A 27,372-nucleotide genomic window follows, 5' to 3' on the forward strand; every position below is an offset into this window, starting at 1 on the left:
CCCATTAGGGTCCTGGGACCCTGCGGGATTTCAGTGTATTTAGGATAATTTCTGTACCTTTCTTGGGCCACCTCTGTGCATATGATCTACTGCGCGCTTCAGTTTTCATCTGGCAGAAGAACGTATGGACTCCAACGTCTTCTAAGCTCTAAGCTGGCCACACACTGGGGATGAGCAATGGATGTGGTACCCCTCTGCAGTCAATGGGAGAGATGCTGAGGATAGGCGGGAAACCTCAGCGGTGGAAATGCTGGGCTTGGCCCCAGCACTGCTGGCTAACCCAGGGAGGGCCCTGTGTGCTTTTCTGCTTTTTTTTGCTACTCCAAGTGAGACACAGAGCAATGATATGAGAGAAGAAAGGATGTTTTCTTGGCATTTGTTTCATTTCAAATAAATATAAACACATTTACATCAAAAGCGTATGAACATTTTCTCTAGTCTGGCCAAAGCTGCGGTCAACACATTAGCAGTTACAAATGTTAAGCCATCAACTAGAAATCTCTGTCATAAGAAATATAAAATACATCGGACTATTATGCAAAAAAAGATTACATTTTAACTACATAGAAAAGCTACTTCAGTTCTCACTTTCACTTTGAAGAAAAACAATTTAAATCTTCCATTTTAGACTGAAGCATTTTGGTCCTCGTGGATAGCTGGTCGATGAAATACAGACATATATACACACATATATGTGCGCATGTGTATGTGCATAATTTTTAAAGAGTCTCATTCTTCTTTTTGTACAGCTATTCCAGGTGTGGAACGGGGTCCATTTGACCTAGAAGCTTTGGCAGAGGGAGCAGATACAGTATTCACTATGCTGATTTCATCATCAAGCAACTATCAACTGGCTTTAATTTCCACATCACCCATTTCGACCGCCTGCTTCTACTTCCTTCGTTCCCTTTTGCAATCACACTTTCACTCCCTTGGCATGACCTTGACTGAGACGCTCATTGAACATTTTACTATTGATGAACAATGCTGATGGTCCTGGTATTTGTTTAAAAGTTACTATTTTGATTTAAGGGTGAATCAATAAAGGATAGTTTTATATTAAACTTGCATATGTCTCAAAGTTTTGGTGCAATATAATTTTCACTTGAAAGGTTATTCGATTTGGAGTCAATCGACAGGTGAGACTAAGTCACGGGCTTGCTATGGGGAGCAGTGGGTGTCATATTTGTGTTCAATGAAAAAAAGCAAGTTCAGTTTTCAATGAATTTCCCACCTTCACCTGGCAACTTGAAAAAACATCCTCAGAAAGAAGTTCTGGATATTTAAGTGCTGACTATAGAGAGGACATAGATTAATTGAAAAAATTTGTTTCACTCCCTTGAAAAGATTATTACAGGCATTATTTCTGAAGCTAAACACTTTTACCTTTGGCTTCTAGTGAGGAAGTAAACATCAAAGTGAGGAGAGGTTGGAGGCATTTCCTGTCTCCCCCTTCTTTCCCCTCCCTGGGGACATGAATGTCACATTGATATACTTCTGAGAACTCATGGCCAAGTGAGATAATGAAAAAAAAAAAACCAAAAAACACTTCAAGAGAACAACAGTTCCCTCTCATCCTCAAAGAAAAAGAATTAAATGCATTTCTTTATTCCTTACTTAAAACGAGAGGTAGACTTTCACAGAAGTATCTCAGATCTAAGGAAAACATGAAACAAATCAAAACTGGGGCCCATGTGTGTGAGTGCTTTATCCTACCGCCTAGCTCCCCTCTCTCAGTTTGATTGATTCCTGCTCCACTGGCTTCTGCTAGCTCGGGCCCATAATACATAACACACCATAAACCTGGAATTCAAGCTTCTTTCCCTTTCTTCAACATGGTTGATCAAGAAAAACTTCTACAGTCCGCAGTCAAAATGTTTCCGAGTCAGAATCATTTTCATTGTACCCATCCTCCGAGCCTACGTTGTTACTGCACAGGCTAACCATGCTACCCAGATTGGAGAGGGTTGTCCTGTTCAAATTGTCTTTTTTAAAACAAACGAAGTTGACAGCCGTCATTGTACTGGAAGGAGAAAAAGGCATCATGGTAGCCAAAATGAGGGCCAGGCAGTCAGCCACGTCTTTGTTAGGAGCACAAGCCAGGGCCGGGGTATGACCTGGGCGTAAATGCAGACAAGGCAGTGGTTAGTCCGGGAAATCCAGAGGCAGCGTGAGCCTTCCACAGTACATCTCAAACGACCTCACACGTGGAGATGTATGTTACGTTAGAAATCATGCCAGGCAAAAGGAGGAGTTACTTCCTGCAGGTCATGCTAGGGGTGAGGCTAGAGGGGACTAGAAGGGGAAACAATTTTATGGAGGGTTTCGGGTTTTGGGTTTTTTTTTTAGCTTACATAACAGCAACAAGCACTATATTATCCAAAGTTAGGCAGAATTCCCGTCTTTGTCTAGGGAACAGAAACACGAGGGGGAGTGGGTGGGACACAATTCCACAAAAAACAGCAACAGGACAACAAGGAAGGTGTTTCCACTGCAGAGACCACACACAGCATGCGCCTTAGGCTGGGGCCAGAGCACTCTCATTCTGAGAACAATGACTTTCCATGGTAGGCAATCGTGTGTCAGGTTAGAAAAAATACTAAAAATCAGATGTCCATAAAAGCAAGTCACGCAGCTTTGTCACTATTATACTTACGTATAAATATCAATAATATCAATTAATAATATATATTAACATAAATATATATTTATATATAAAGTGTGTGTATATATATATACACACATTTTATATAAAGAATACAACAATCAACTTGTTCTAGAAAAACAGAATCATCTGAGTAGATCAGACACGGGAAGGCATTGGCTGTTTGTAATTAAAGAGGTACTATCATTTAAAAGAAACTTAACAGAATTTTTAAAAATAGCAACAATGCCAAACAAAGTCAGAAAATTGCTATGGTTGACGTGGAGTCATGTCATTCTCCATCATTTAGACTTCATGGGTCCAGAAGGGAATATTATCTCAATGCATGAAACAGTTGCGTGGGGAAATATATTCTTTGATGTAATTATTACTACCTTATTTCACCTTGATTCTCCTGTCCTGAAAGGGGTACCCTGTCCTCTCTGCTGGCCAAAGTTCCTATTGCTATTCACTCCTTTATGAAATGGCTCAATAAAACTTAACCTTTTGCTGTTTTGCATTTCTGCTCTCCCCCAAACCCCCTTAACAAACTATTCCTTCTCTGATATAAAAGCAAACAAGAATGGACAAATATCTTAACATCCTATTCCACAAAGGTCTGTGATGAGTTAAGGGATTATGATTGCTAGTGCTATACTAAATTCCCTTGAATGTTCCCAGGTCTTTGAAGCTAAGCCCTGAGACAAATCACAGTTCCACTGGCCCAAGGTTGTCATTGGCTGGGTGAGGCTTAGTGCTGTCAGACTTACACCAGAGAAGTGAAACTAATGTACCATTCCAGTCTCTGGTTATTTTGGAGAAACACTGTGGGCCTCTGCACTCCATCCCTAAGGTATTTAGTGGTGATTAGAGGGGGAGGGAAGGTGAGGCAGGAAAACCAAAGAGATGAAGTAACAGAACTTTCTGCGCCTCCTAGATGAGTCAGGTAGGGGACGGAGCAGGGAACATGCTAGGGTAATGGGGCCGCAAAACCAAAACTAACAGGAGTTAGCTAATGATGTCACATGACTGCTTACTTCTGAGCAATAGGCATGAGCTGCTAATTCCAATACCTGTAATAAGCAGTTAATTGAGTTATGTTAATGCATTTTATTAGCTTTTAATTAAATGCCACAATTAATGCCACATTTAAAAATTTTACTTAATTTCTAAATATCCAGAAGTCCCTCTTTTGCGCCCCAAGGTTAATGGGTATTGTGCTGAAAAATGGTGGTATAATACAATTCTAGAGTTCATTAGTTTTCAGAATTTCTTAGGAAGCAGAATGGAAAGCTTCTGTTAAGAGCTAATTCATTTAGAAAAAAAATTATATAAAGAGAAGTTTCAGGCCTAGATATTAGTTTAAAATTTTTATTCATGTTCCCCAAATATCCACACTGGGAATATGAGTTCTGATCTGTTCTTTAAAAAAAAAAAAAGGTTTGATCTCAGAATGAACTGAAATATAGAGACCTGGTGTTTTATGCGAATCCTCGAGCATGCACTAATGATGTGTAATCCCTAACTCTTCAGCGTAGGCAGTCAGAATTGCGAATACCAAGTTGAAAGCATTGTAGTGTGTCTGAATCCTTGAACCACCACCACGCTGAGGAGTGAGAGACCCGCTGCTGACATGACATGCGAAATGAAAGGCAGTGGTGGGCTACAGCAGGGACAGACAGGACAAATGATCCTTGTTTGATTTCTCACACACAGGGAATTTCCAATGGGGAGAGAATTCTTACTGCCTTTTTAATTAGCTCCTACACTTGTCATTTGCTCTGGCTTCATAGCACAGGGAAAGCACCTGCAGTAACCGCTTCCTCTGCCCACTTACCATTCTCGTCCACAGCAAGGACACAAGCCCCTTTGGCCAGCAGCTCTTTAACCACGACCTTCAAGCCATTGCGCGCAGCAACATGGAGGGGTCTGAAATCAGAACACCGAGCGTCAATTGTGATACGTGTTTGTGTGAGAATGTGTCATCTGGGTACCCTGCATTTTAAAGGGAAGAGAGTACTTGAGAATACATAAATACTATATGAACATTTTTACTTTTAAAAGAAGAGATTGGTCAGCCAGATCTTTTCCAGGGGCTAATGACCCAACATTCTTCCGTGCTGGTCCAGACTTCTCTAGAGACATTACAAATCCTCTGTATCTCAAACAACCTCAGTGATGGCAAACAGGAAAACAGAAGAACTCAAGCTCTAGTGTGTTTTCTAGGTTCCTTACCCCTTGATTCTACTCTAGAATTTGAATCACTGTTTCACAAAGTTCATCAATATGACTTTAATATATCGCCCATATATATAGTCTCAAATCTCCTTGTTATTACTAAATGATATTTTACTGAAATTACAATACCTTCAAGAATAATGTCAAACCCAATATATTCTGTCTTGACTGGTGTGGCTCAGTTGGTTGAGCATTGTGTCCCGCAAAGTGAAAGGTCACTGGCTCAGTGCCTGGTCAGGGCACATGCCAGGGTTGCAGGCCAAGGTCCCTGGGTGAGTGCACGTGAGAGGCAGCTGACCGATGTTCCTCTCACACATTGATGTTTCTCTCCCTCTCTTTCTCCCTCCTTTCCCTTCTCTCTAAAAATAAAGTGTTTTAAAAAAATAACAACAGTATATTCTGCTATATATTCCTTAAGAATTTCAATGAAAAAAAATCTTAATAGTCCTTTGCTCTTAACACAAATATGTAATTTCCTAAAATAGAAAGTGAAGCAGTTTTGAGATCTTTCACACCAAGGATGACACCAAATTATATTAAAGTATAATTAAGGCAAATAGCTTAGAAACTCTTCCAATATATTCTGGGAACCCGATTTATAAAACTGTCATTTTCCAGTACAAATACATAATACTAACACATTTATATAACTATTTCCCCAAATACGTCAGCTCATAAGATTTTCTGACCACCCACAAAATTTACAATATTACCGTAGAAATATCAGCAAAGATAAACAGAGACCTGACCCATGTCTATGAAGGCATATCAAAACAAAGATTCTAACTAAAGACGTCTTGCTTGGTCTGTGTTTATAGTTCTGTGACTAAGTTGCACCAAGAAGAAGCCGGAGTCCGTCTTTCGCAGCTGTGTTCCCCTGCTCTAGCCTGGCACAAAGCAAGCTCTTAATATGTGTTAAGTAAATGACCATGAACTTGGGTCCGAGTCAAACTTCAGTCATCACACTTACGTCTGCAGTGCACTATTTTTTGCGTTAATAAGGCTCTCATCTTGTATCTTGTCAAGTATTAACAAGGCACATTTTTCATGACCCTAATAAAGAAAAAAAATAATAAGAAACAGAGGACAGAAACATTGAACAGTTCCGGAACAATCACTTCATTATCATTCAAATTTAAAATGAATGTCCCCTGCCTATATACATTTTGTAAGGCTATTATTTGAGTAATTCTTTTTTTCTTCTAAAAGGCAAAATAGTCAAAGGGCCCTAGACTTTTCAAGATCCTGAATGAGGTCTATAGGACTTGGTTAATATAAATCTGATCTGAAACTGTAATTAGTTCTTGGATAACTTTTAGAATTAATGTCTAGAGAGCTGAAACAGGTAAGGGTTCAGCTAGGTCAGCTGGGAAACAGAGTAGAAGTGTCTTTCAACATTAAATATAAGTCAAGCCCCACCTCCTTCCTCAAGTCCTTACTTACTAACCACTTCAGGGACCCATCATCCTTGGAATTCCCACCGTACCTGTTCCCTGTATGACTCATCATTTACTACCTTCCATTGAGAATGGATTCGTTTTCAAGAAAGTTTATTCATTTTTTCCACAACAAGGGGAAATTATCTCCGCATCTTATCACAACAGACAGTTGATAATTTTAAAAAGTCAATCAATCAGCCAGAGATGCTTTCACAGTTTCAGATCTCTGCTTTGTTAAGGGTCACGGCTTCCTACGCCCTTGTGGCTGGCAGCATCAGCATCACTGGGGGTGGAAATGTTGACTCTTGGGCCCCACTCCAGACCTACTACATCAGAATCTGAATTTTAACAATGTTGTCAGGTGATTCAATGGCACAGTGACATCTGAAAAGCGCTGCACCTATTTTCACAAAAAAATATACCTTGAAACAAACTTTACACAACTAAGTACTTTTTGTGTTTCTTGTGGGCCTCCCAGCACATGAAGTGAGAAAATGCAACCACTGAAAGGAACAGCTGAGACTTCTGGTCCCAGCAGGTGTAGATAACACTTTAACACTGTCACTATGTTGAACTATACCACCATCACTGGTGTCAACTGGCATCACACTGTAATGTCTTATGAGGGAGACACTTAAATATAATTTTGGAAATTTCCATGGAGGTTTCATTCTTTTTTTAAACATTTATTTATTGATTTTAGAGAGAGAGTAAGGGAGGGAGGTAGAGAGAAAAAGAGAGAGAGAGAGGGAGAGAGAGAGAGAAACATCAATTTGTTGTTCCACTTATTTATGCATTCATTGGTTGATTCTGACTGGAGATTGAACCCACAACCTTGGTGTGTTGGGACGACGCTCTAACCTCCTGAGCTACTGGCCAGGGCTGGAGGTTTCGTCCTGATGTACAACTGCTGGAGTATAAATGGTTGTGACTTCATTACAAGATAATTTGGTCTTTAAAATGTTCATAGCCTCAGGCTCAATAATTTCATATTTAGAAATTTATTTTAAAGGGACAAGGATTCCTAAAAAAATTTCTCCACAATTAGTATTATTTATAGTCGTTTATATTTGAAAACAAGCAAATGCCTCACAGTAGGGGATGGGTTGCTGAAAGAACAACGCGGTCCTGAGGTAGAAGGATACTACATACGTCCTAAAACATTCTAAAATGCCTAAAAAGAAAGACTTTCATAATATGATTCAGTTACAAAAGCAGGTTGTAAACAGAATGATCCCACTTTTGTAAAATCATATATTTATATGTACCATTTATCTTCTGCTGAAGCAGGGATCCTGCATTACAGGTAAACACAATGCTATTTTTTAATTAAAAAACCCAGTGCGTTCTTTGCAATGAACTATGCACCAGAAAAAAGGGAGAGGGCAGAATTGCACATGAACCCATTTATTTGCCTCCTATGAGAGCATTTTTTGGTTGTGTTATTACAATGCCTTCAAAACAAAACAAAATGAAAACAGTGGAACTGCTTATAGTTTAGAAGCCAAATATCTAAGGCCCTAATTTGTGTTTAAAACCAAAATATGGTATCACAACCATGGAAACAGATACAGCAGCAGTGTGAAGACAGACTGCAGCAAGAACACAAGTGGCGAATGCCCTGAAAAGCTCCTCATCCTAAGGATCACCCCAGCATGGGCCCACCCTTCGCTTTTCCTCCTCCGATGCCATTCTGCTTAGCACTGACAACATCTGGGGAAAGGCACATCTTAATTAAGAGCCACGATACACACTTCTGAGATCAAGTTTAAGTGGTATTGTTATTATTGTTGTACTAAATAACAGTGTTGCAAATTCATTTACATACTTTACTGCAAGCCAAATGCAGGGGTGTGTTCAAGTCCTTGTCCTTTACAGACAGATCTGCCTGGGCAACGTTCACCAGAATGTCTGTAGAAAAAAACAAAACGAAGTTATTCAGACTACATGCATTTTGAAGATGTTACTATAGAAACAATGACATTTAAATTAGTACAGCTTACATAATCATATTTAATGTTTTTAACAAAAAAGGAACAATTTATTGCCACATTCGTTTTATCCAAATCCAAGGCCTAGAGGCATTCATTTTAATTGTCTTTACAGTTTTATTTCCAGGTAAAATGATTATGTTGTCACTTTTGTTTTTTAAATGTCAAGAAATGTCACTGTAGAAAGGTCAGTTCCCTATGATACGGTCCACCAACAATCCGTAACGGGAATGCGGACAATTAGCAAGTAGAGTCAGGTGGCTTAAATAAAATGTCGGTCTTTCTGTAAGCATTACCAGAGAATAACTGATTTCTTGATTTTGCCTTGCTCTGGTTTTGCATAGGCATAAACAAGAAGTCTGCACACCATGCACGTACCCACGGCGCCCGCCTGCCCGTTCTCCGCAGCCATCATCAGCGCTGTTCTCCCTGAATCGTCCGCCGCGTTCACTTGCGCGCTGTGTCTCAGGAGGAGCTGCAGGCACTCCACGTGATCAGCGAATGCTGCCGCATGAAGCGGTGTCCTGACAATGGAAACCGAGTAGGATTTTAGCTGCCTTCACACTTGACACACTCTCTCACCGCAAATGCCAGAGAAAAATGTGCAGGGTTTTGTCTTAGGTATTTAAAGCTTTTCGGTTTACAGAGATAATGATCGGGCCCCCTGTAAAGCACCTTCAGGGTAGACACTGAAGTGTCACCTGTGTGGGGGGAGAGGTGGTGGCTCTGATGATGAAATTAACAGCTTGACTGACAGCTTTAATTTTGAGTTCCAGTGACATTTTTCTCCCCTTTGTTAAAGATACTTTCAAAATTATACCTTAAATTTATAGATAATTGACTATTTTTTTTAAAAAAAAGCACACATAGTCTAAAGTAGATGATTGATTTGGGGGGAGGACAACTTGGTATTATTTGTCAAAATTAAAAACCATTGGCCTTTTAACCAAGTAATTCCACATCTAGGGTTTTATCCCCTAGACACTTGGAGCATTTGAACAGACACATCTGAACTGCATCATTCTTTGCAAAGCAAAATGCTGGAAACAACCTCAACATTCTTCAATGGAGGGCAAGCTGATTAAATTATGACATACCCATTCAAATGGATAATATGCAGCTTTAAAAAGAACATGGCAAATCGCAGTGTTTTAGTATAGGAAGATCTCCAAGATATACTAAAAGCAGAACATTGCTACAGAATGCTCCATTTGCATATAAAGAATATAAGCACATGTATTTTATGTATATTTGTAGCTATGTATAGAAAACATTTGAGAGAATATGAAAATTTAGAAAGTATGGTTTAAAGTGGCTTCCTCAATGGAAGAGGCTGGGTCTTCTGGGCTAAGAGGAAATTTTCTTTTAATTATATATCCTTTATCATATTTCATTTTAAAAAACATACTTATATATTACCTTCATAATTTTTTAAAAAAGTAAAAAGATGTCTGGCCACTCTGCAACCACAAAGCAGAGACTACACTTCATGGAGAGAAGAGGCATGCCACCTCAGGGTCACTTACCTGCCTCTGTCATCTCTGCAATTGACAATACTGGAGTCTATGGCCCCAAGTAGCAATGATGCACAACTCTCATGATCATTTATTCTAAAATGAAAATGGATTTAAAATGTTAAAATCTCACTAAAAAATTATACATCCCCTCCAACTCCATCTTCCTATGCACTGTATATTTAACAATCTGATGTATTCTTTTTAAAAATCTGATGTAAATACCTATGACCTATGTTCTGTTAAAATGTTTAAAGAAGACAACTTAGGTAATACAAACAAACGTTATTTAACACTTCCTGACACAGGCGGTCTCCACTCTCAAGATTCGGGAGAACTGCCTGCTTCAGAAAGTGCTCAGGTTTGCTAATACCATCTACATCGTCTTCTTTACCCATGTGAACAGCTTTGGCGATGAGGACAGTGTCCAGACCCGCTGCTGCGGGTCTGGGACGAGAAGCACAGGAAAGGCACCCTCTGGTTCACCAAGGGCCGTGGGGAAGTCACTGTCGGGTCTGGGCTCCATTCCCTGTGTGCAGCTCTCAGACCCAAACAAATTTTGTCCCAATTTTAAAGCAACAAGGGTTATTAAAGTTCCTAGAAAGGTTCTGGGATCCTGGAAAGGTTTCAGGACTCCACAGTGGGTGGTGGCAGCTAACAGACTAATAGAGACTTTGAGAAATAAATTAAGACAAGAAATTTATGACCAACAGCACATCACAATCTAAGTGGGCACACGTTGGGCCCTTAAAAGCCATTAGGGTATCTGCCACTATAAAGAAATCTTCCTGTGAAAGAATAATAGATGTATTGTTAGCGGGAGTCTTGGAAGCCAATGCCAAAAAATTGGCTGGCAAGGGTCAAGCACTTAAAAGCTGTTAGAGTGCTTGACACTCAAATCTAAGAGACCAACACTAGGTCATCTGCCAACCTCAAAAAGATGTCCATGTAATGAGGGACACTATGAAACATCATAAAATCTCCAACGCGGAGGCACATTTCTCTCAGGTATATATTTGGCTCCAAGAGACTTAAGGATTAGCTCAGAAGTGGAGAACCGGAGAGTGGGGCTGCAGCCACTGTGGGCTGGGGAGCCAGGAGAGCAACGGGAAGCAGTGGGCACTCCGGGCTTCCTGGAGGAGGCGCTGTGGGTAGCTCTGGAACATGGCTTCTGTCTAGATTCTGTTTTCCCTGACCCTGAAGTCCTGCTCAACTCCAGATCTCTGTGCTTTGTCAGACACTGAGAGCTGAGAACTGTGAATACTGCCCTCAGTCTGACTACAGGGGAGTGATGGGAGAAAGAAGGGGGGCAGCAAAGGGGATAAAGTTCCCTCTGAAGCCTCTTCCTAGCTCTGCTTCAGGGGCTGTGAGAGCCAGAGGTCCCGCTGCACCTGACTGGAGCCCAGGGGTGGACAGGACTCCCCACACCCAAGCCCACAGAGGGCTCACAAGTGGTACAGAAGGTATGGACTGGTGCTAATGCTGGGAGGGATAAGGAAGTTTCCCCTGGCTTGTTCTCACCTGAGGCTGGGGGACCTTGGTTGGAGCTCAGTTATTCAGGGGTCTGGAAAAGTGGGGACACTTCTCTGCCTATGCGAGGCCTAGCAGAAGCCTGCAGGGATACCGAGGTCTGGGAGGAAGAGGAACTTTGCATTGCCCTAATGTGGTCTCCTGAACTGTGACTTCCCTTCCTGGAGCTGAGTGGCCTGGCCTGACCAATGACAGACCAGAACACTCTGGAACATGGGAAGGGCAATTCTTTGCTGTGTCCCAAGACACTTACTGAGGGAGACAGAAAGGCTACACCCCACTCTAGGCTGGCATAAGAGAGCTAGGAGAATCCCCATTAACTATGGGGTAGAGCATTCCTCTAGAGATCCAAGTGTTTTAAAGGATCTTTTACTGATGGTGGAGCTGGCCGTGGGGAGGAGGGTGGCATCTCCTTGGGCCTTGCCTTACTTCCTTCATGTGTGCATGCGTGTCAACATGCATCTGGCTGATGTGTGAGCCTCTGACATCCTGGCTCCCATCCGTGTTCCTGGTGATGGTGTCTGTGTGCCGGCCTTTCTGTGGCCTCTACACGTCCAGGCCTGTGTGGGGTTGAGAAACTGTTTGGGCACCAGCTGTGTTTATGGGTGTGAGTAGACTGAGAATTAATAGCTTAACCACAACTGGTGTGTGTGTTTACACATACATGTGCATTTACATCACCATGTATGCAGGCAGAACCTGCTGGGATTTGAGTCACTAGGATCTTCCTGGTGAGAGAGGTAAGAGAAATCACTGGGCTTAGCAGGGCCTTGGAAGCCTTTATACCATTCTTGGTTGCCAAGGCAACTGTAGGCCTGTTGCTAGGAGATTGCTGAGGAAAGGCCAAGGCTGTCCAAGGCAGAGAGGAGCTGAACACAAGAGTTTGGGAGAGCCGGGGAGGATCTGGGAAGGGATGGGATTTCTGCATCACTGAAGAGATGGAATACTCATGAACAACTTCTCCGGGGGAGTCACTTATTATTTATCACTCACAAAAAGAAAAATAAAGTTGCTACTGGAACCACAAGAACAAAAAAAAATAGAAAAAGAAATGGTGTTCTCAAGTTTCAAAGAATTGAGACTTCCACCTTCCAGCACACCTGCCTAAGAACTTTGATCCTGAAAGCTGTAGATATCTATAAAAAGGGCAAATCTTACTAAGGCAACCTATAATTACTACAGCCATTATGGGGAATGTTCCAATAAGAGTATTCATTTAGGAAGTATACTTGAAATCAAGTGTTCCCAAATTAACCAGTAGGATGGGATACCTATTTTACTGGTATGCAGAAGCCTCCAAAAGTCTTCAGCACTCCAAAATAGCCTCATTGAAAGATTCATTGCAAAAGGCTCATAAAAAATTAAACATATAAGATCCGCTTAAAACAAAAGACTTCAAGACTGGCGTGACTCCTACTACTCCACCTCTATCCTCTTTTGACTAAGCACTCACAGTCTACTAATCCTTTATCTGAATTGCCTTTCCATTCTGAAGAGACTACAAGACCATAAACAAGTCTTCTCAAAGTTAGTGGCCTCACTAAGCCATAGCTCCAAGCACAGAAACCTAAGTCAATACCTGGCCCCCACCGCTGCTCCCTGCTAGGAGGTCCATCATCAAGACATGGGCCCAGAAATCACTGTCTCACTTGCAATCAGCCAGGACACTGGAAAAAAGACTGTCCTTAAAGATTTTGTGCAACTCATTTAAACACCCCCATAATCTACCTTAAAAGGAGGAATCCTATGTGGACCCCTCCCAGGGTTGATGGGACTTGGAGGGATTCTCTAGTAAACTGCTACCAGTCACTCCCTAAAAGCAGTGGGGAAATGAAAATCAAAGTCAATGGGTAGAGGGATTAAGCAAAAAGGAAAAGGGACTCATGAGCATGGACAACGGGTGGTGATTGCTAGGGGCGGGGAGGGTATGAAGGGACCAAGTTATAATGGAAAAATACAATAAAGGTTACTTTGGAGTATGGAAATAAAAAAGCATGCACTATCTACATACAGCACACCCTTCAAGCTATCTGATTCTACCCTTTCATTGTCTTTAAACTATTCTTACAACTTTGAAAGTTTAGATAGGGAACTGCCAACTTTCCTGTCTGGTAGCAGTTCCCTTTCCCCGTTTCCCCACAAGAAAGAAAAATAAAGTCCATGCAAAAACCTTTCTAAATTCTGGTAGATATTATGGCTACACTCTGCTTTAAAGCCAACTCACTCCAGAGCCTACATATAGGATCCTGGGAGAACCGGCAGAAATGACAGAAGTGAAGAATTCTTCCCAGAGTCCAGTCTCCCCATCCTCTGTTGTGCCCAATCAAGACAGGAAGGTAAAATTTCAGGTAGTCCCTTCCTTCCCAAATTCATATTTTTGTGAATTTAGTTTTGAGGTACTACTCCTTGTTTATCAATCTTTTTCTCCCCCAGGGACAGGTATTGCTGCCTTCATCTCCTTTTTTAGTTTATCTTTTTTTTCTTATTGAGATACATTCTATTAGTTTCAGGTGTACAACATGATTTGGTATTTGTATATACTGCAAAATAATCACCACATTAAGTGTAGTGAACATCCATCACCACATGTGGTTACCATTTTTTTTTTCTTGTGGTGAGGACTTTGAAGATTTACTCTCTTAGTATCTTTCAAACTACAATAGAATATTGCTAACTGCAGTCACCCTGCGGTACATCAGCTAGTACCTTCTTGTTTATCCTAGTCCTTTCTTTTGGTTACCTGTGGCAGAGGCTCTGATTCTTGGGAGGGTGGCACCTTTGTCACCCTCTTTGGGGACAACTCCGGCATTCATGGGGTTGTTCAGTATTGCCAGGAATATTTACCGTTTGTCTCAGCTGAAAACTTGACAAGATATTTGAAGGAATTTTTAAAAAATAAGTAGCTCTATGGTCAGAAGTTGGGCAAACTGGAAGCTGATATTCAAAGCCTGATACCTGATAGGAAGGAACATGCTTTATAACTTTTTCCCCAAGCTAAATTGAAACTGTGTACGGGGAGAGGTGGGGCATGAAATTCCAAAGACAAACATCTCAAAATTTAGAACATAGGCATTTTTAAAATTTCTATCTTAAAGATCTTCTTCCTAATATTAAAAAGCAAATTAAAGTTAATGTCATTGAGTGATAGCCCCTTGATATCATGCAGATTGCAACCCAATTCTTTGAGGAATTAAAAACAAAACAAACCTCCTTGCCTTACAAATAGTGTCTTTATAAGAACAGAAAAAGCCCACCTACCTTTTTTTACCTATCACCCAAACTTCCCCTATTAATCTCACAAAGCTGTACATGTAACAATTCTGGATTTAGGAAACGAAACCCACCCTGAGGACTTCCTCAACTTTTCCTGTGCCTTTGAGACAGAAATGTTCTGCTGCTGAGTCTTCTCTGGGAACAAAGTACTATCTCATCGAAATGCAAACCTCAGGGAGGTGATTCGTATCAGAAAAAAGAAAAATAAAGGCTATTTGGAAACAGAAGAATGAAAAATCTTAAAAGTCTTCTCCACAATAGCAAAAAGTGTAGCCATCTGGGCAGGTAACCTTAATTTCCTCCGTCTGCCAGAAAAACAATTTGGATCCGATTGTTCTTTTATAAACTAGTGAGTTTTGCAGTGTCATACCTGTTTCAAGGCTAAAATTTTGAAATGAGAGCTGTAAGATCTCTGTTTGTGTCTGTCTATATATTTATGTATGTTTATGTGGGTATGCTACAGATATGTGATTTTTTTTTCTGCCCCAGGATGGCAATGCCTAAATTATTTTATAAAGAGCTCCATTTAATTCACTTAAAAAATTAGGCACTTTTATAAATCACATATACTCTCGGAAAGATAGAAATTAACCCACATATTTTTCAAGTTCACATGATCTAGGATAATCCTTGGGTACAGGTTATCAATATAAGTTTTCCAGAAATTATATAACATTCCTAAAAATCTGATATGTCCTGGTAGAGTGTTATCAGTCATAATTCCAGTTATCTTAAAATATTGTGTGCCACAGAAATAACTAAATTTCCTTGTCAATTCCACTGTAATGAACTCTCAGCAGGTCTTTTAAACCATGGACATTTTTAAGTCTTTCGTCATTTTCAGATAGTTATTATTTGTCTCTGAGGCTTTTGCAAATGTGAGATTCCTACCAAGCACTCTTGACCACTGACACTCCTCCCACATTACAGGACGTCAAAGAACCCTGGGTGCATACTTCACAACTGCAGAAGACTCCGCCCCATGTCTGGTCCCGTGCAAACACTGGAGACCTCAAAACTGAACTGACTAGGAAGAGAGGTAGCTGACATTGAGGTACACTGCTTCCTCCCATGATGGAAAACGTTTCTTCCCATTCCCCTTTCCCTCAATGACCATCCTTTTTTTAACTTTTACACCATAAAGATGTGTATGATTCTTTTGTCTACTTTTTGCCTTGCTCTGGCCTAGAAAGATAGTGCCATTGTTCAGAAAGATAGCATTGTTCATGCTATCTCAGACCACTGCAAGGGGGGTCCTCCAACCTTCAAACGACTGTTGTAGTTTTGCCTGTCACAACCTTCTCCCTGATTCGAATGCCTCAGTTTTGAGGAACAGGCTACTGGATATACACTCCTGGGGGTGTGGAAACAGTAACATGAAATGTATGAACAGGCCAATTGGCTTGAAGAAGTATCTCCTCTTCAGGATCATTTCTTGACTTACTTGATTCTAGCTGGTTTGGTTCATGGGGATCCTGGCTCAGGAGTACCCTGCAAACCTTAGGAACTCTTTTGCTGTTAATAATAGGAATTATCTCCTTAGTCTGTTGTGTATTCTCTTAAGGGTTTTAGTCATCAGCCCACCCACAAATGGTCATCCTCCAACTAGAATGATAAACTTGACCTCATCTCCTATGAAATACAGACCAAGACCCACAGAGGAAATGGTAACTGAGAATCATTTGCAACGCCATCTTTGACCAAACCTCTTGCTTGACCATAGATTGATCAAAGAGGAGAAGGGACTGCTGAATTGAAGGTACCTTAACCTCTCCTTGGCAGGCCAGGTGCCACTGATCCTGGAAAATCATGTCAGCAAAACAAAACCTTTAGGTTTCACGTTTTTGTAAATGTTCCACCTGCCCCAAAATCAGACCATTCAGTAACCAATACAGGATCACCCAGTTACATGGGTGATTACCCTGTTCTTAAGATAAACTCGAATAAGGCCAGATATGCAACTCTGGCCAATCAGATATTCCTTCCCATCCTTGTTCTTTATTCTTTATCCTGTAAAAGCTTCCTGCCTTCCACCCACTTTGCAGGTCTCTGAAATCTTGAGAGTGGACACTGCCTGCTTCATAAAGTGTTAAATAAAGTGTGTTTGTAGTGCCTAAACTGTCTTCTTTACCATTTTAACAGTTCTACTGGCACATACTCATTTCTTCAGAACCTCTACATTCAGGCAGGAGTTCACTGCATACCATTTACAAGGCATTTTAGCTGTTTGGGGATAGCATGGTGAGAAAGACATGGTTCTTCTGATTTAAAATCACTTCTGCTCTTTATCCCTTATCCTTTCCTTATCTATCCACTTTATGCCTCCAATGTCTTTGCAATCAAACAACCCGTCTTCATGTGAAGATGACCATCTTCAAGCTCAGGGACAAGGCAAACACAAAGCACTCCCAAGTCAGGCCCCCAGGCTGACCATGGTTGCCTAGGTGACATGGTCCCCCAGGTGAACACAGGACCCAGGTGACCCTGGAAGTCCGACTTAAAGTCACTATATTCTCTGAACAATGGTTCACACTATGAGATTGAAGCAAAAATTACATTCCCTCCCCCACAAAGAAACACCTTAGAATATGAAGAATAGAGAATTACAATACATGAAAATCTTCCTGGTATAAGATGTCTTTCTAATTATTCACAGGGAGGTTGTTGCTAGCCCCAACTTATTTTTAGAATTTGGCTGACAAACATGAAGCACATCTGAAGAGCTCTTCACATGGAGTGTAATGTGCCTCCCAGTCCACCTCTTCATGCGGTTTCCCTAAGGTGCAGTGTGAGCCCCCTGGGACCCATGGCGTTCCACAAAAATATCCTGGAAAATCACAGACATTAGGGACCATGCTTTGCTATCAGACCTATTTGCCTTTAGCAACAAAGTGGAACACTTTGGTCTTATCCATAATGTCAAAGCTTTTTCCTTCCTTAAAGGCAATTTCCTTACATGCAGTTAAAGAATTAAAGCAACGCCGGTCACTTCTGCAGGTCTACTTACATTGCACAGTGCAGTGGAGTGAAGGGATTGCCGCTAAATGTGCGAAAACATTTTTGCTCCAAAAGTACCTCTATACAGTTTTCATTACCTGCAAGGGAGCAAAAGAATTTAGGAAATTCCCAAGAAAGAAATGTTGTTCCACACAATCAATTTTTTGTCATTAAGTACTGAATTCTGGCTTATGAATTTTCCCGAATTGGCTGAATGCTCATTCTCCATGGAATACAATTCACAAATGCCAAAATGTTATTAACTATGCTCACAGGTGTTCTAGACATAACGAACACATAAAACAATAAAGGCCATATGGTCTGGTGGAGAGAAAGAGATAGAGACCTCATTTGCAATCAAAAGAGATTCAGTGTTATGCTCAGTTCCTGATGGATGCTTAATACACCTCAGTTTTCCCATATTACAATAGGAAATTTCTCTTTCACCCAAATTAATAGATTCACTTATAATTCTGTACCTCAGTGAAGAGAAGATGAGACTGATAGAAAATAGTATCTGAGATAATGCAGGTGAAAAGGCTTTGACTATAAAATACTACACAAGTGTTTAAAATGACACTAAGGCCAATTCCTGGTAGATAATATGTGCCCAATAGGTATTTTTAAAAACATAAGTAGAGGAATAAAAGCAAGAAGTTATTTTTAACAAATGACAAGTAGTTTCCAAACCAACTGAATTTTAAGAAAGGCCTCTGATCTGTTAGCTTACTGTTACGTGAACTAAGGCAATTCACTTGTGGTTTGTGGGCCTCGTTTCTCATATGCAAAAAATCAGACTAGCTCTGGCTGGTGTGACTCAGTTGGTCGGGCATCATTCCACAAACACAAAGGTCATGGGTTCAATTCCCGTCAGGGCACATGACTGGGTTATGGGTCTGTCCTCAGTTGGAGCACATGCAAGAGGCCACCAATCGATGTTTCTCTCCCTCTTTTTCTTCCTCCCTTCCCGTCTCTCTGGAATCAATTTAAAAAATCAGACTAGGAATAATTGCCCTACCAATGTCACAGGAGGATGGGAGCTTTACTCGGTAAAGGGTCTGAACGGAGCTTGTGGAGTGATGGATGGTAATTAAGGCAAGAAGGCAAAGCTACCGGTTTTAAAATACAGATGGCTGTCCTGCAGCCTCTTCCTGGCTGAACTCGGTGCTAAATTACTCAGAGTTCTTTTATGTTCTCCCTTACAATGATTTAGATCAGACAATTTTAAATACTAAAACAGGAATCAAACTCTTTTATAAAGAGAAAAAATGAGACTGCTTTGAGGAGAATTAAAAAATATATGAAGTAATGAATATAAAAATCCCCTAAATTTATGCACGTTATATTGTTTAGCTTTCCAACTATATCTAACCCTCATGTAGACACATCAAACTCTCGATTAGAATGAACTCCCCCCTGAGAATTTAGCTTAGGGAAGCATCTACACATACCAGTTCCTGGAGACTATATGAATCCCAACCTAAGGGTCTGTGTAGATAGGACTGGGGATCCTTGAATGCCTTTCAGTATCTAAATGCTCAGTGAAGGGGATTCTGGGAAGAAGGCTGCACTGAAATTGCTTAGGAGAAAACGGCTCCTCTCCCCAGGCTGGCACCTGGAGAGGCCTAAGAATAGAGACTGCCATCCCTCCTTCCTCCCCTCACTCCTGGGGACAGAATGTGGTCTGGTGGTCTTGCCACCTGCCATTATAACCAATGCATCATCCCCTTCCTGCCAGACGAATCAGTAAGGGGAAGACTGCAGCTCTCCCCCATCAGCGAGGGAACAAAGCCAAGCTGAGCACGTAGAAAATTTGGCTTTTCCTGACACTGGAGCCAATGAAAAAAGAGGACTGTGATGAAAATGAAAGGAAATGTCTTAAATCAGAGCACCCCAAAAATCTGCCTGAACCCCATAATCATAGTTTCTGAGTGGAAAGTTGAATGCAAGAATTGAAAATGGAAAATTAAAATTATAGAAGCAGAGGAGGAAATACATGAGAAAAATATCCATATAAACTTAGGGGTGGCAGACCTTAATTAAGCAAAACTGGAAACCAAGGTCCCATAAAATGAAAATACGACAGATTCAACTACACGACAGTTCAGAACTTCCACATGGACAGAGACGTCATAAGCAAGGAACAAAGACGAGTGACGGCCTCTGAAAAAACACCTGCCACATGTAACGTAATGTAACGTAACGTAATGCACAGAGAGGACTCGTCTCTCCGAGACAAGGTCCCCCAACAAATGTGTGAGCAAAGGTGAAACTCGGTAAATAAATAAGCAGTAGATGGGGAAAGTAACTTCCAGAAGAGGAAATACAAATGAATAAATACACTATTAGACAGGGAAACATATATTAAAATAATGAGATAGCCTTTTTTGCCCTTCAGTTCACAAAAGTGAAAAAGATGATACCACTCTGGTCTGGCAAAGGCTGGGGGAAATATAAGTTTATACACGTGTTTGGTGGAGTAATAAATAATGTCCTTTTTGCAAAGTAACAGTATAATGTATTAAAATTAGAAAACATGCATACCCTCTTATCAATAATTTCACATTTGGAAACTTATCTGACAGAATTTAAGGTACATAATATGAATATATACACTGCAGCATTGCTTATAATAGGAAAACACCTGAAAACAATCTGAATGTCCATTAATAGGAACCTGGTTAAAAAAATAATAAGTTCTGATACACATATACATCTATATTTATTTATTTGCCATGACACGTGCCACTATTAAGAAGATGGACCACCACCGAGCCATAATAACTTGTAAGGGTGTCTGCAGTCGAAGGTGCATAGAAGTAGAGGTGAACGCACCGAACGCCGGCTCTGGGTCCCGGATTTCTTTGATGCTGTGACCTTTGATCAACCTCACTGTCTTTAGCAAGCATATCAGACCCCTCTAGTTGATGATTATCTGTGCTCCATAAAATGTACCATAAATATTTTTGTTAGCAACGGACAGAATGACATGACAACCATGGTAAATATTAAACTGGTGATAATATCGATTATAAACCACTCTCCAACACAAGACCACCAAGAGGCAAGGCCCTGGACTGCATTCTTTGTTTCTTTGCCTGTCAATCATTAGTACCTGAGCTATACCATAAACAAAGAACTGTAAGAGAGGAGAATAATCTCTCTGTTCATGGGAATAATCTGCACAAAGTGCTGGGCCATCTGTCCACTCTGCTCCTACATCCCTGTAAGGAGATTACCCTACAATAATTTCTGTTATGTTTTATGGAGTTGCCTGTACCCTTCTTCTCTCTGAAGGTACCTTCTGATTTATTATAGGGGCTGGTATACCTCTGCCCCCCCATCAGACAATGTGTTAAGTAAACCAGAGCCAAAAAGAAAATCAAACAATGATAGTTGTTATATGATCTATTTTCAAAACAGATGTACGTATATTTGTGTTTGTTTATATTCCCAAGGGAAAAGTATTAAAGGTATGTGCTAAATTATAAATTACATCAGAGAGTGAGTTTGGAAAAGGAGACAATTTTTGAAATGTTATGATTAGCATGCATTTTTTTACTCACATTAAGTGAAATAAAAATGTTTAAATCTTCTGAGTTACAAGTACAACAACATAAAAGGGAGAAATGAGATATGAAAAAGAAATTTTAAAAAATCATTCATCTAGTAGTCTGACTAGCAGTCAACTGTGACACATTATTATATTATTTTAAAAAATTATAGCTGTATTATTTTAAACACTGTAGGATCCCTGGTTATATCGTGCAGATCAGAAACCCTAATTATAACTTGTTATTTCAGTTCATTGGAAGTTCAGGTCAGGAGTTATATGTTACTAATAAACAAAAAGGAGAAAGGTGAACTTGTATCCCATTAAGGCACCATGGCAGCCATGAGGAGAAAATACTAAACAAAAGGTATGTTGGGTGCAGAAAGATTGGAAGTCACGGTTTACAACATGATGCTCTGTCCTCACTCCCACTGAGGTCACAGTGGTGCTGGGAGTGGGGGCAGACCTCGGGAATCAGGCAAACGACAGTCAACTCACCGTTATAACAAGCCCAGTGCAGTGGCGTGTAGCCTTGGTTATCTTTGAAAGAACAGTCTTCCTCCGAAAGCGCCATCTGGAGCAGCTCGCTCAGCCACGTGGCGTGGCCACGAGCAGCTGCATAATGCAAAGGTGTCCTTCCTCTGGAGTCTTTGCAGAGAATCGACACTTCTTGTTCCAGCAGCATTTGCACGCATTCCTCATGTCCCGTCATAATCTGATACGGTGCAATTAAAAACACAAAACAAATTTCAGAAGGGCAGAAGCCTCAGGAGGTGACGCAGTCGGCCAGGTGAGGCTGGGCTCGCAGTAAGAGGACATACATGCCTGGGCTTTAAAGGAGGTGAACTCTGCCCTCCTTCAGAGGAGAAGGGCAGGACAGCAAAGCTCACATCAGGAAAGTCCGTGTGAACATTAGCATTTTGGAAACCTGTCTTTACTTTCTAAACATGACCACGAAAGGCATCATGATATAGTAAAAAACACCAGCTTTAGAATCAGGAAGACGTGAGTTGAATCCTGGCTTCCCTTGGTAAAGCTTGGACAAGTCAATTCACCTCTCATTTCATTTACCTGCAAGTGGGAATAGTAATGGTGACCGCACAGGTTATTGGGAGCACTAAGTGAGGTAGGATACGACTAAATGAGGTAGGATACGTAGAGGCCCCCAGCCTGTTGCATGGCCCACAGGAAGGGCCCAAGAAATAAGAACTAGGATTTTGACTTTGACCACTTAGGGTTCCTCTTCTTTTCATTGACCGTGGCATTTCGCACCAGACCCAAACAACACTTTAATTTCTGCTTTTGTTTTAGTTTCCTTGATACGCTTTAAAAAATAATTTAGCAGAATGTGTGCAGAGAAATATCCACACGATACGTATTTGAGCAGGACACATATTTCAGGTGGGGAACAGGCCAACATTTTTCATAAAGAGCAATTAGAAATAGCATGACTACTCAAAACTGCAACATCAACGGAATACATGATGACACCTGAACACAACTGGCCATCCACAATAATGGAGCAGGAAACTATTTACTGACATGGAAAAAAGGTTCTTGATATGTTAAAAGAAAAAAAGAAGCTTGCAAATAGCATCTTCAATATTCTCTTTCTCAAAACAATGAAAATGAATCTATATGCTGAATAAAAAAGATTGGTTACATAAACCAAAAAATGATTGTTATCTCCAGGAGTAGGATTACTGGTGATTGTGATTTTCTTCTTTGTGCTTTAAAAAATTTAAGTTCCTAGGATGTGGATTTCGTCATCAGAAAACAGAACCAATTCTTTCAATAATAGGAGTTCATGTATCTATCATCACAATCTAATACAAAATCTCAAGTAAAAACCCTAAAAATACCTGCCATTATCTTACTTTTGCTTAAGATTTTATAATTTCTTTCAGTCTGACTGAGGTTAATTGGTTGTCTCAGGAAACACTCGTTTTACTAAAAACGCCTGTGGGGAAGAAAAGAGAAATACGCTAACTCCGAAGCTGCTGACAGACGAAGGCTGAGGAAGACTACGCACCCCTCTGTGCAAGGCTGTGCACCCCATGACGTCAACGGCATCCACATTCGCTTCTTTTTCAAGTAACAATGAGACAGCATCAATATGTCCATACGCCACCGCAAGCATCAGTGGGGTTCTAGGGAGAGAGATAAATTGGGCTTTTTAAAAGATAAAACAAAACAAAAAACTTCATCACTTCCAGTGGGAAGACCTCATTCTCTCTGTCTCTCTGTCACTTTGTCTTTGCAACTCTCTCTTCTTGAGAGCTGCTTGATATTTTGAGTGCCCTCAATGTGCTACGTGCTATTTGGAATAAGCAATCTGCCTCTGGTGTTTAATGGCCACACAGACGCTGTCAGTGGAATGATTAATGTGGGTGGGGCAGGGAAAGGTTCCTTCTCCAGATGTTCATTTTAATCCCACCATGCTGAAAACTACGTAGCATTTACTAAACATCAGTGGAGTAAGGACTGTGTGTTTGTAACACACAGAGCAGTTCTACTTTCATAGTTTTCTAGGTTGGCGTTTGTTCAATCTTGCATTTGAACAAAGCTTGATTGCCTTGAAGAAAAGTCTGACAAATCTAGAGGAAAGAACAGTGCTGGCATCCAGGACAGGGAGGGGTCCTCATTCTGACTTGAACGCTAACTCAGTCTATCTGGGGTGAGTCACTAGAGCTCTGTTGCTCTGCATTTCCTATAAGATTGGGTGCAGCAATGGGCTAACAGATGGAAAAGACTTTGGAAAAAAAACAAGACTTTGAAAGGATAAAAATACGAAGTGTTTTTATGACTGGGATAATTTCTTGGGGTCCTTGCCATTATTAATTTTAAAAGGGGGAATGTAGCAGCTTCAAAAGAGGGTAAAATGGATAGAAAGAAGGAACAAAGGAGGACTATTTTTAAAAGGCCAGGATCCCTGGCCACAGACATAAATAGTTGGCTCCTTTTCATCAAGACACACACATGCGCGCAACAGCCTGCATGCATTTCTTTCAAATAAACACTCTAGCCCAAAGTCACCTCATTATTCTAGGGTTCTCATCCATGAATTTCATCCAAACACACAGCCACCCCCAACCTAAAATTCAGCAGTCAGCCCTCCTAGCTGCTTAACAAATTACCCAGTCGCCTGCTGTGATGGAACCGTCACCTCAGGCCAAGTGAGAACACTTACTGTCCTTTGGCATCTTTCACGTCCACCGCTTCTGGGTTGTCTGCGATTTCTAGCAACAGCCGCAAACACAGTGTGTGACCATTAATTACTGAAAGAGAAAATAATGGCCATTCTTTTTAACAGACCAACGCTATCATACACATCCCTCCAAAGTGAAATTTAGGTGGACTTCGAACCATTCGTTTCCGATTGCTGCTGACAGCTATCCCCAGGTTTCCAGCTCACACTAGCTGCTGGGCACAGTGCGCTCCAAAGTGTATGTTACTAACCCCTCTTCCCTTTCTTCCCATCAGGGCATGCTGGTCCTCACCTAGCTTTTCCCTGATGCATGTACTTAGGGTTATTATTCCTTTTTTTTAAACCTCTCAGAATGAAACTGATCATTCCTCCCCACTTTCCAGTTACCTTCTTTCTTCCTTGGAGTCACCCAATACCATACAATCCCTTGTCCTGCTTGCCTTAAGACCTTTTTAAAAAGGAAGAAGAGGGGGCAGGAAGAGGTGGAGGAGGGGGAAGAGGGGAGCAGGGATAGGATGGCAGGAGAGAGGGGAGGAGGTAAAGCAGAAGGGAGGAGGGGAGAGGAGAGATGAGGGGAGGAATAGAGTGAACAGGGCCTGCCTCTGTTTCCCTCAGTCATTGTACACTCAGAGGCAGACTCTGGAGTAACAATTCTGATTGATTAGCGGTGACTTAAAGCAAACGCTCAAGCTGGGAAGGTGTACAGCAGCCATCGACTCATTGCTCATTGACTGACAGCCTGGACAGCTGCCTGCGGCTGCACCTCTGTCCTGGAGTTCCTCAAACCACAGCTGGTTGTTCTTCTGCCTGACAGTGTCTCAAGCAGGCTGGGGGGAGGGGAGGGACGAGGCAGCTCTCCACTGGCCTCACTACCCTGGATCCCCTCAGTCCCCTGCCCTCCCGTCTCTTCCCCACCAGAGCTCTGACTCCCGAGATTTCTTGCCCTTCTCAGGCGCTGCAGGGTCCTCACTCCTAATCATCCAGTGGACATAATGGGGACTCACAATGGGCAGGAGATGTGGCCAGAATACTGTCATTGGACTTGACCTGCTGGGGCACAATACATGGATGTGCCCTTATGTGCACCAGGCATGATGCTCCTTTCAGCAGTGGGTGCTTTGGGCTCTGGGAAGCAAACCTCCTAGGATGACAGCTCTGGGCGGGATGGGGGTGGGTTACTACTACCTTCAGCTTGTTTAATGCAACCCACAGCCTTAAAATAACATTCCAAATGTGTCCTTTCCTCCTCTCTGAACAATGAGAACACTATAAAATGCATTGTATTTACCTCACTATGGATGTAGAGAGAGAAGGGAATAGATGCAGCTATGTTAGGTTAATGAAGGCTCTTCTACGAGCTGCATTTTACAGTCTGTTTTATTCCATGTCAGTCATGAGAGAATGCTAATTTAACAATGACACATTTTCCAGGGACAATACATATTAGAATTAGCTCACATTCATCGACACCACTCAAATTAACAACAGGAACAATGCCCACATTTTGTAGACCATTGCATTAGGCTCATTGTCAGCAACATCCCATTTACCTATCTCGGGAGGAAATTCTGGGGACTGGAATACAAGCAGTATATTGTTGTTGCTGTTGATTTTTTGTTTGTTTGTTTAAAATAGTACATTAAATCTGTTACCTGGTAACCACTACATCCAAGCAGCTTAGTGTATGCTTAAAAGGAAATGATTAGCAGGGGACTGACAGCTAAATGCTACGGGAAATGGGTTCATTAAGTGGAGGGAGGTACAGGAGAGTTTGACTGATGCCCCATCCATATTAGTTTGACTGATGCCCCATCCATATTAATTGACATGCTCATAGTCATAATAGTTCCAAGGATATTTGATTTTTGGCTAAAGAGAAAAAGTCGGGGTGCGGGGGCGGGGAATCATCCTAGGTCACATCACTGACCCAGTGTGTTGGAGATCAAACTGGTTTCTACAGTAGTGCTGTTTTTTTTTCCTTGCAAAGGGTGATGCAGAGTAAGTGCACTGCAGCTTTTTGAACTGAGCTAACAGCCCTTGGATAAATATAAGTCCCCCTTATTGTAAAAGTGTAGCCAAATTATAATTCTTGTTGGCTCCCCAAACACTCCATTTTTTCCTAATTGCCTTCTAGCAAAGAGATGCTAACATGTCCTTAGCTGTGCTCTGCCAAGTCCAGCTTCGTCCCAGCCTAGCTCAGCCACCCCTCACTATGAATGACAGCCATTTTTCAGGCTGCTCCAAGACCACAACTGTCTTTGCAACTAGCTGTGCCAGAACCTCTAATATCCATGTTGGCTCCTGCTCCTTGCAGGGTTCCCAGGATTTGAAACAACAAAAAAGTTGGCCTTTCAAGTGCATTGGAAAAGATTCTGGATAAGCAGATTCTGCAAGCACAGGCTAAAGTTTCCACACAGCAGACATTTTGTGGAGAACAGAGTCAAATGATAGCCTATGTTATTAAATGGACCACAGAAGGAAAATCCAAAAGGCGTGAGTCTTCTTGACCACTAGGGGGCTCCATTGGACCATAACGTATACAATGGCAAATAAGTGACAATGATTATTTTTCACTGCTTACCTGTCTATGAGAGCGATTTTCCACAATGAAAATAGGCCATTTGTAATTATCAGGAAGTACCTGATAACTAAAGCAGGAAGTTTGCCTTAATAATAGGCAACCAATATTTAAAAAGAACTAAATTGAACTTTAGTACCAAGGATGTCTAGAACATCAAACTTTATAATACTTGATAATAATACCAAAGAGACTAAATGTACAGGAAAATAAGGATTTATAGTGTAACCATATGAACCACTGCTGACCTCATGGCCTAAGTTTTTTCCAGGAATAATGATTTACAGGTAATTAGACGACACCCATGTTTTCCCTATTTCCATGTTGTTTTTCCTCAGTGGTTTGGAAATTCAGGGTTGTGGATGGAAATACTTCTACAAAGCCTAACATTCTGAGAACATTTTCCC

The 27,372-nt window shown here is 41.2% G+C and overlaps 1 protein-coding gene across 5 annotated transcripts in view; it reads right to left on the minus strand.

The window, feature by feature from the left end:
• Nucleotides 1–450: 450 nt before the first annotated feature.
• ANKRD44 (ankyrin repeat domain 44) overlaps nt 451–27,372 on the minus strand; it is a 292,499-nt gene continuing 265,577 nt past the window's right edge. For 3 of the 5 annotated variants that reach the window (XM_045847579.1, XM_045847578.1, XM_045847581.1), the window contains exons 19-28: nt 24,370–24,457; nt 23,212–23,329; nt 21,678–21,894; nt 17,637–17,724; nt 9,839–9,922; nt 8,691–8,836; nt 8,150–8,232; nt 5,853–5,935; nt 4,482–4,573; nt 451–2,117 (exon numbers count right to left, since the gene is read on the minus strand). In XM_045847579.1, the coding sequence (XP_045703535.1) occupies nt 1,870–2,117; nt 4,482–4,573; nt 5,853–5,935; nt 8,150–8,232; nt 8,691–8,836; nt 9,839–9,922; nt 17,637–17,724; nt 21,678–21,894; nt 23,212–23,329; nt 24,370–24,457 (1,247 nt within the window). In that variant the 3' untranslated portion in view covers nt 451–1,869. The remainder of the gene's footprint in view (nt 2,118–4,481; nt 4,574–5,852; nt 5,936–8,149; nt 8,233–8,690; nt 8,837–9,838; nt 9,923–17,636; nt 17,725–21,677; nt 21,895–23,211; nt 23,330–24,369; nt 24,458–27,372) is intronic. The other 2 variants (XM_045847583.1, XM_045847582.1) reach the window with 1 other exon arrangement.

This window comes from Phyllostomus hastatus, unplaced genomic scaffold (genome assembly GCF_019186645.2).
Source record: "Phyllostomus hastatus isolate PE091 unplaced genomic scaffold, TTU_PhHast_1.1 phas_contig_57, whole genome shotgun sequence".
In the NCBI taxonomy this organism is placed as follows: Eukaryota; Metazoa; Chordata; class Mammalia; order Chiroptera; family Phyllostomidae; genus Phyllostomus; species Phyllostomus hastatus.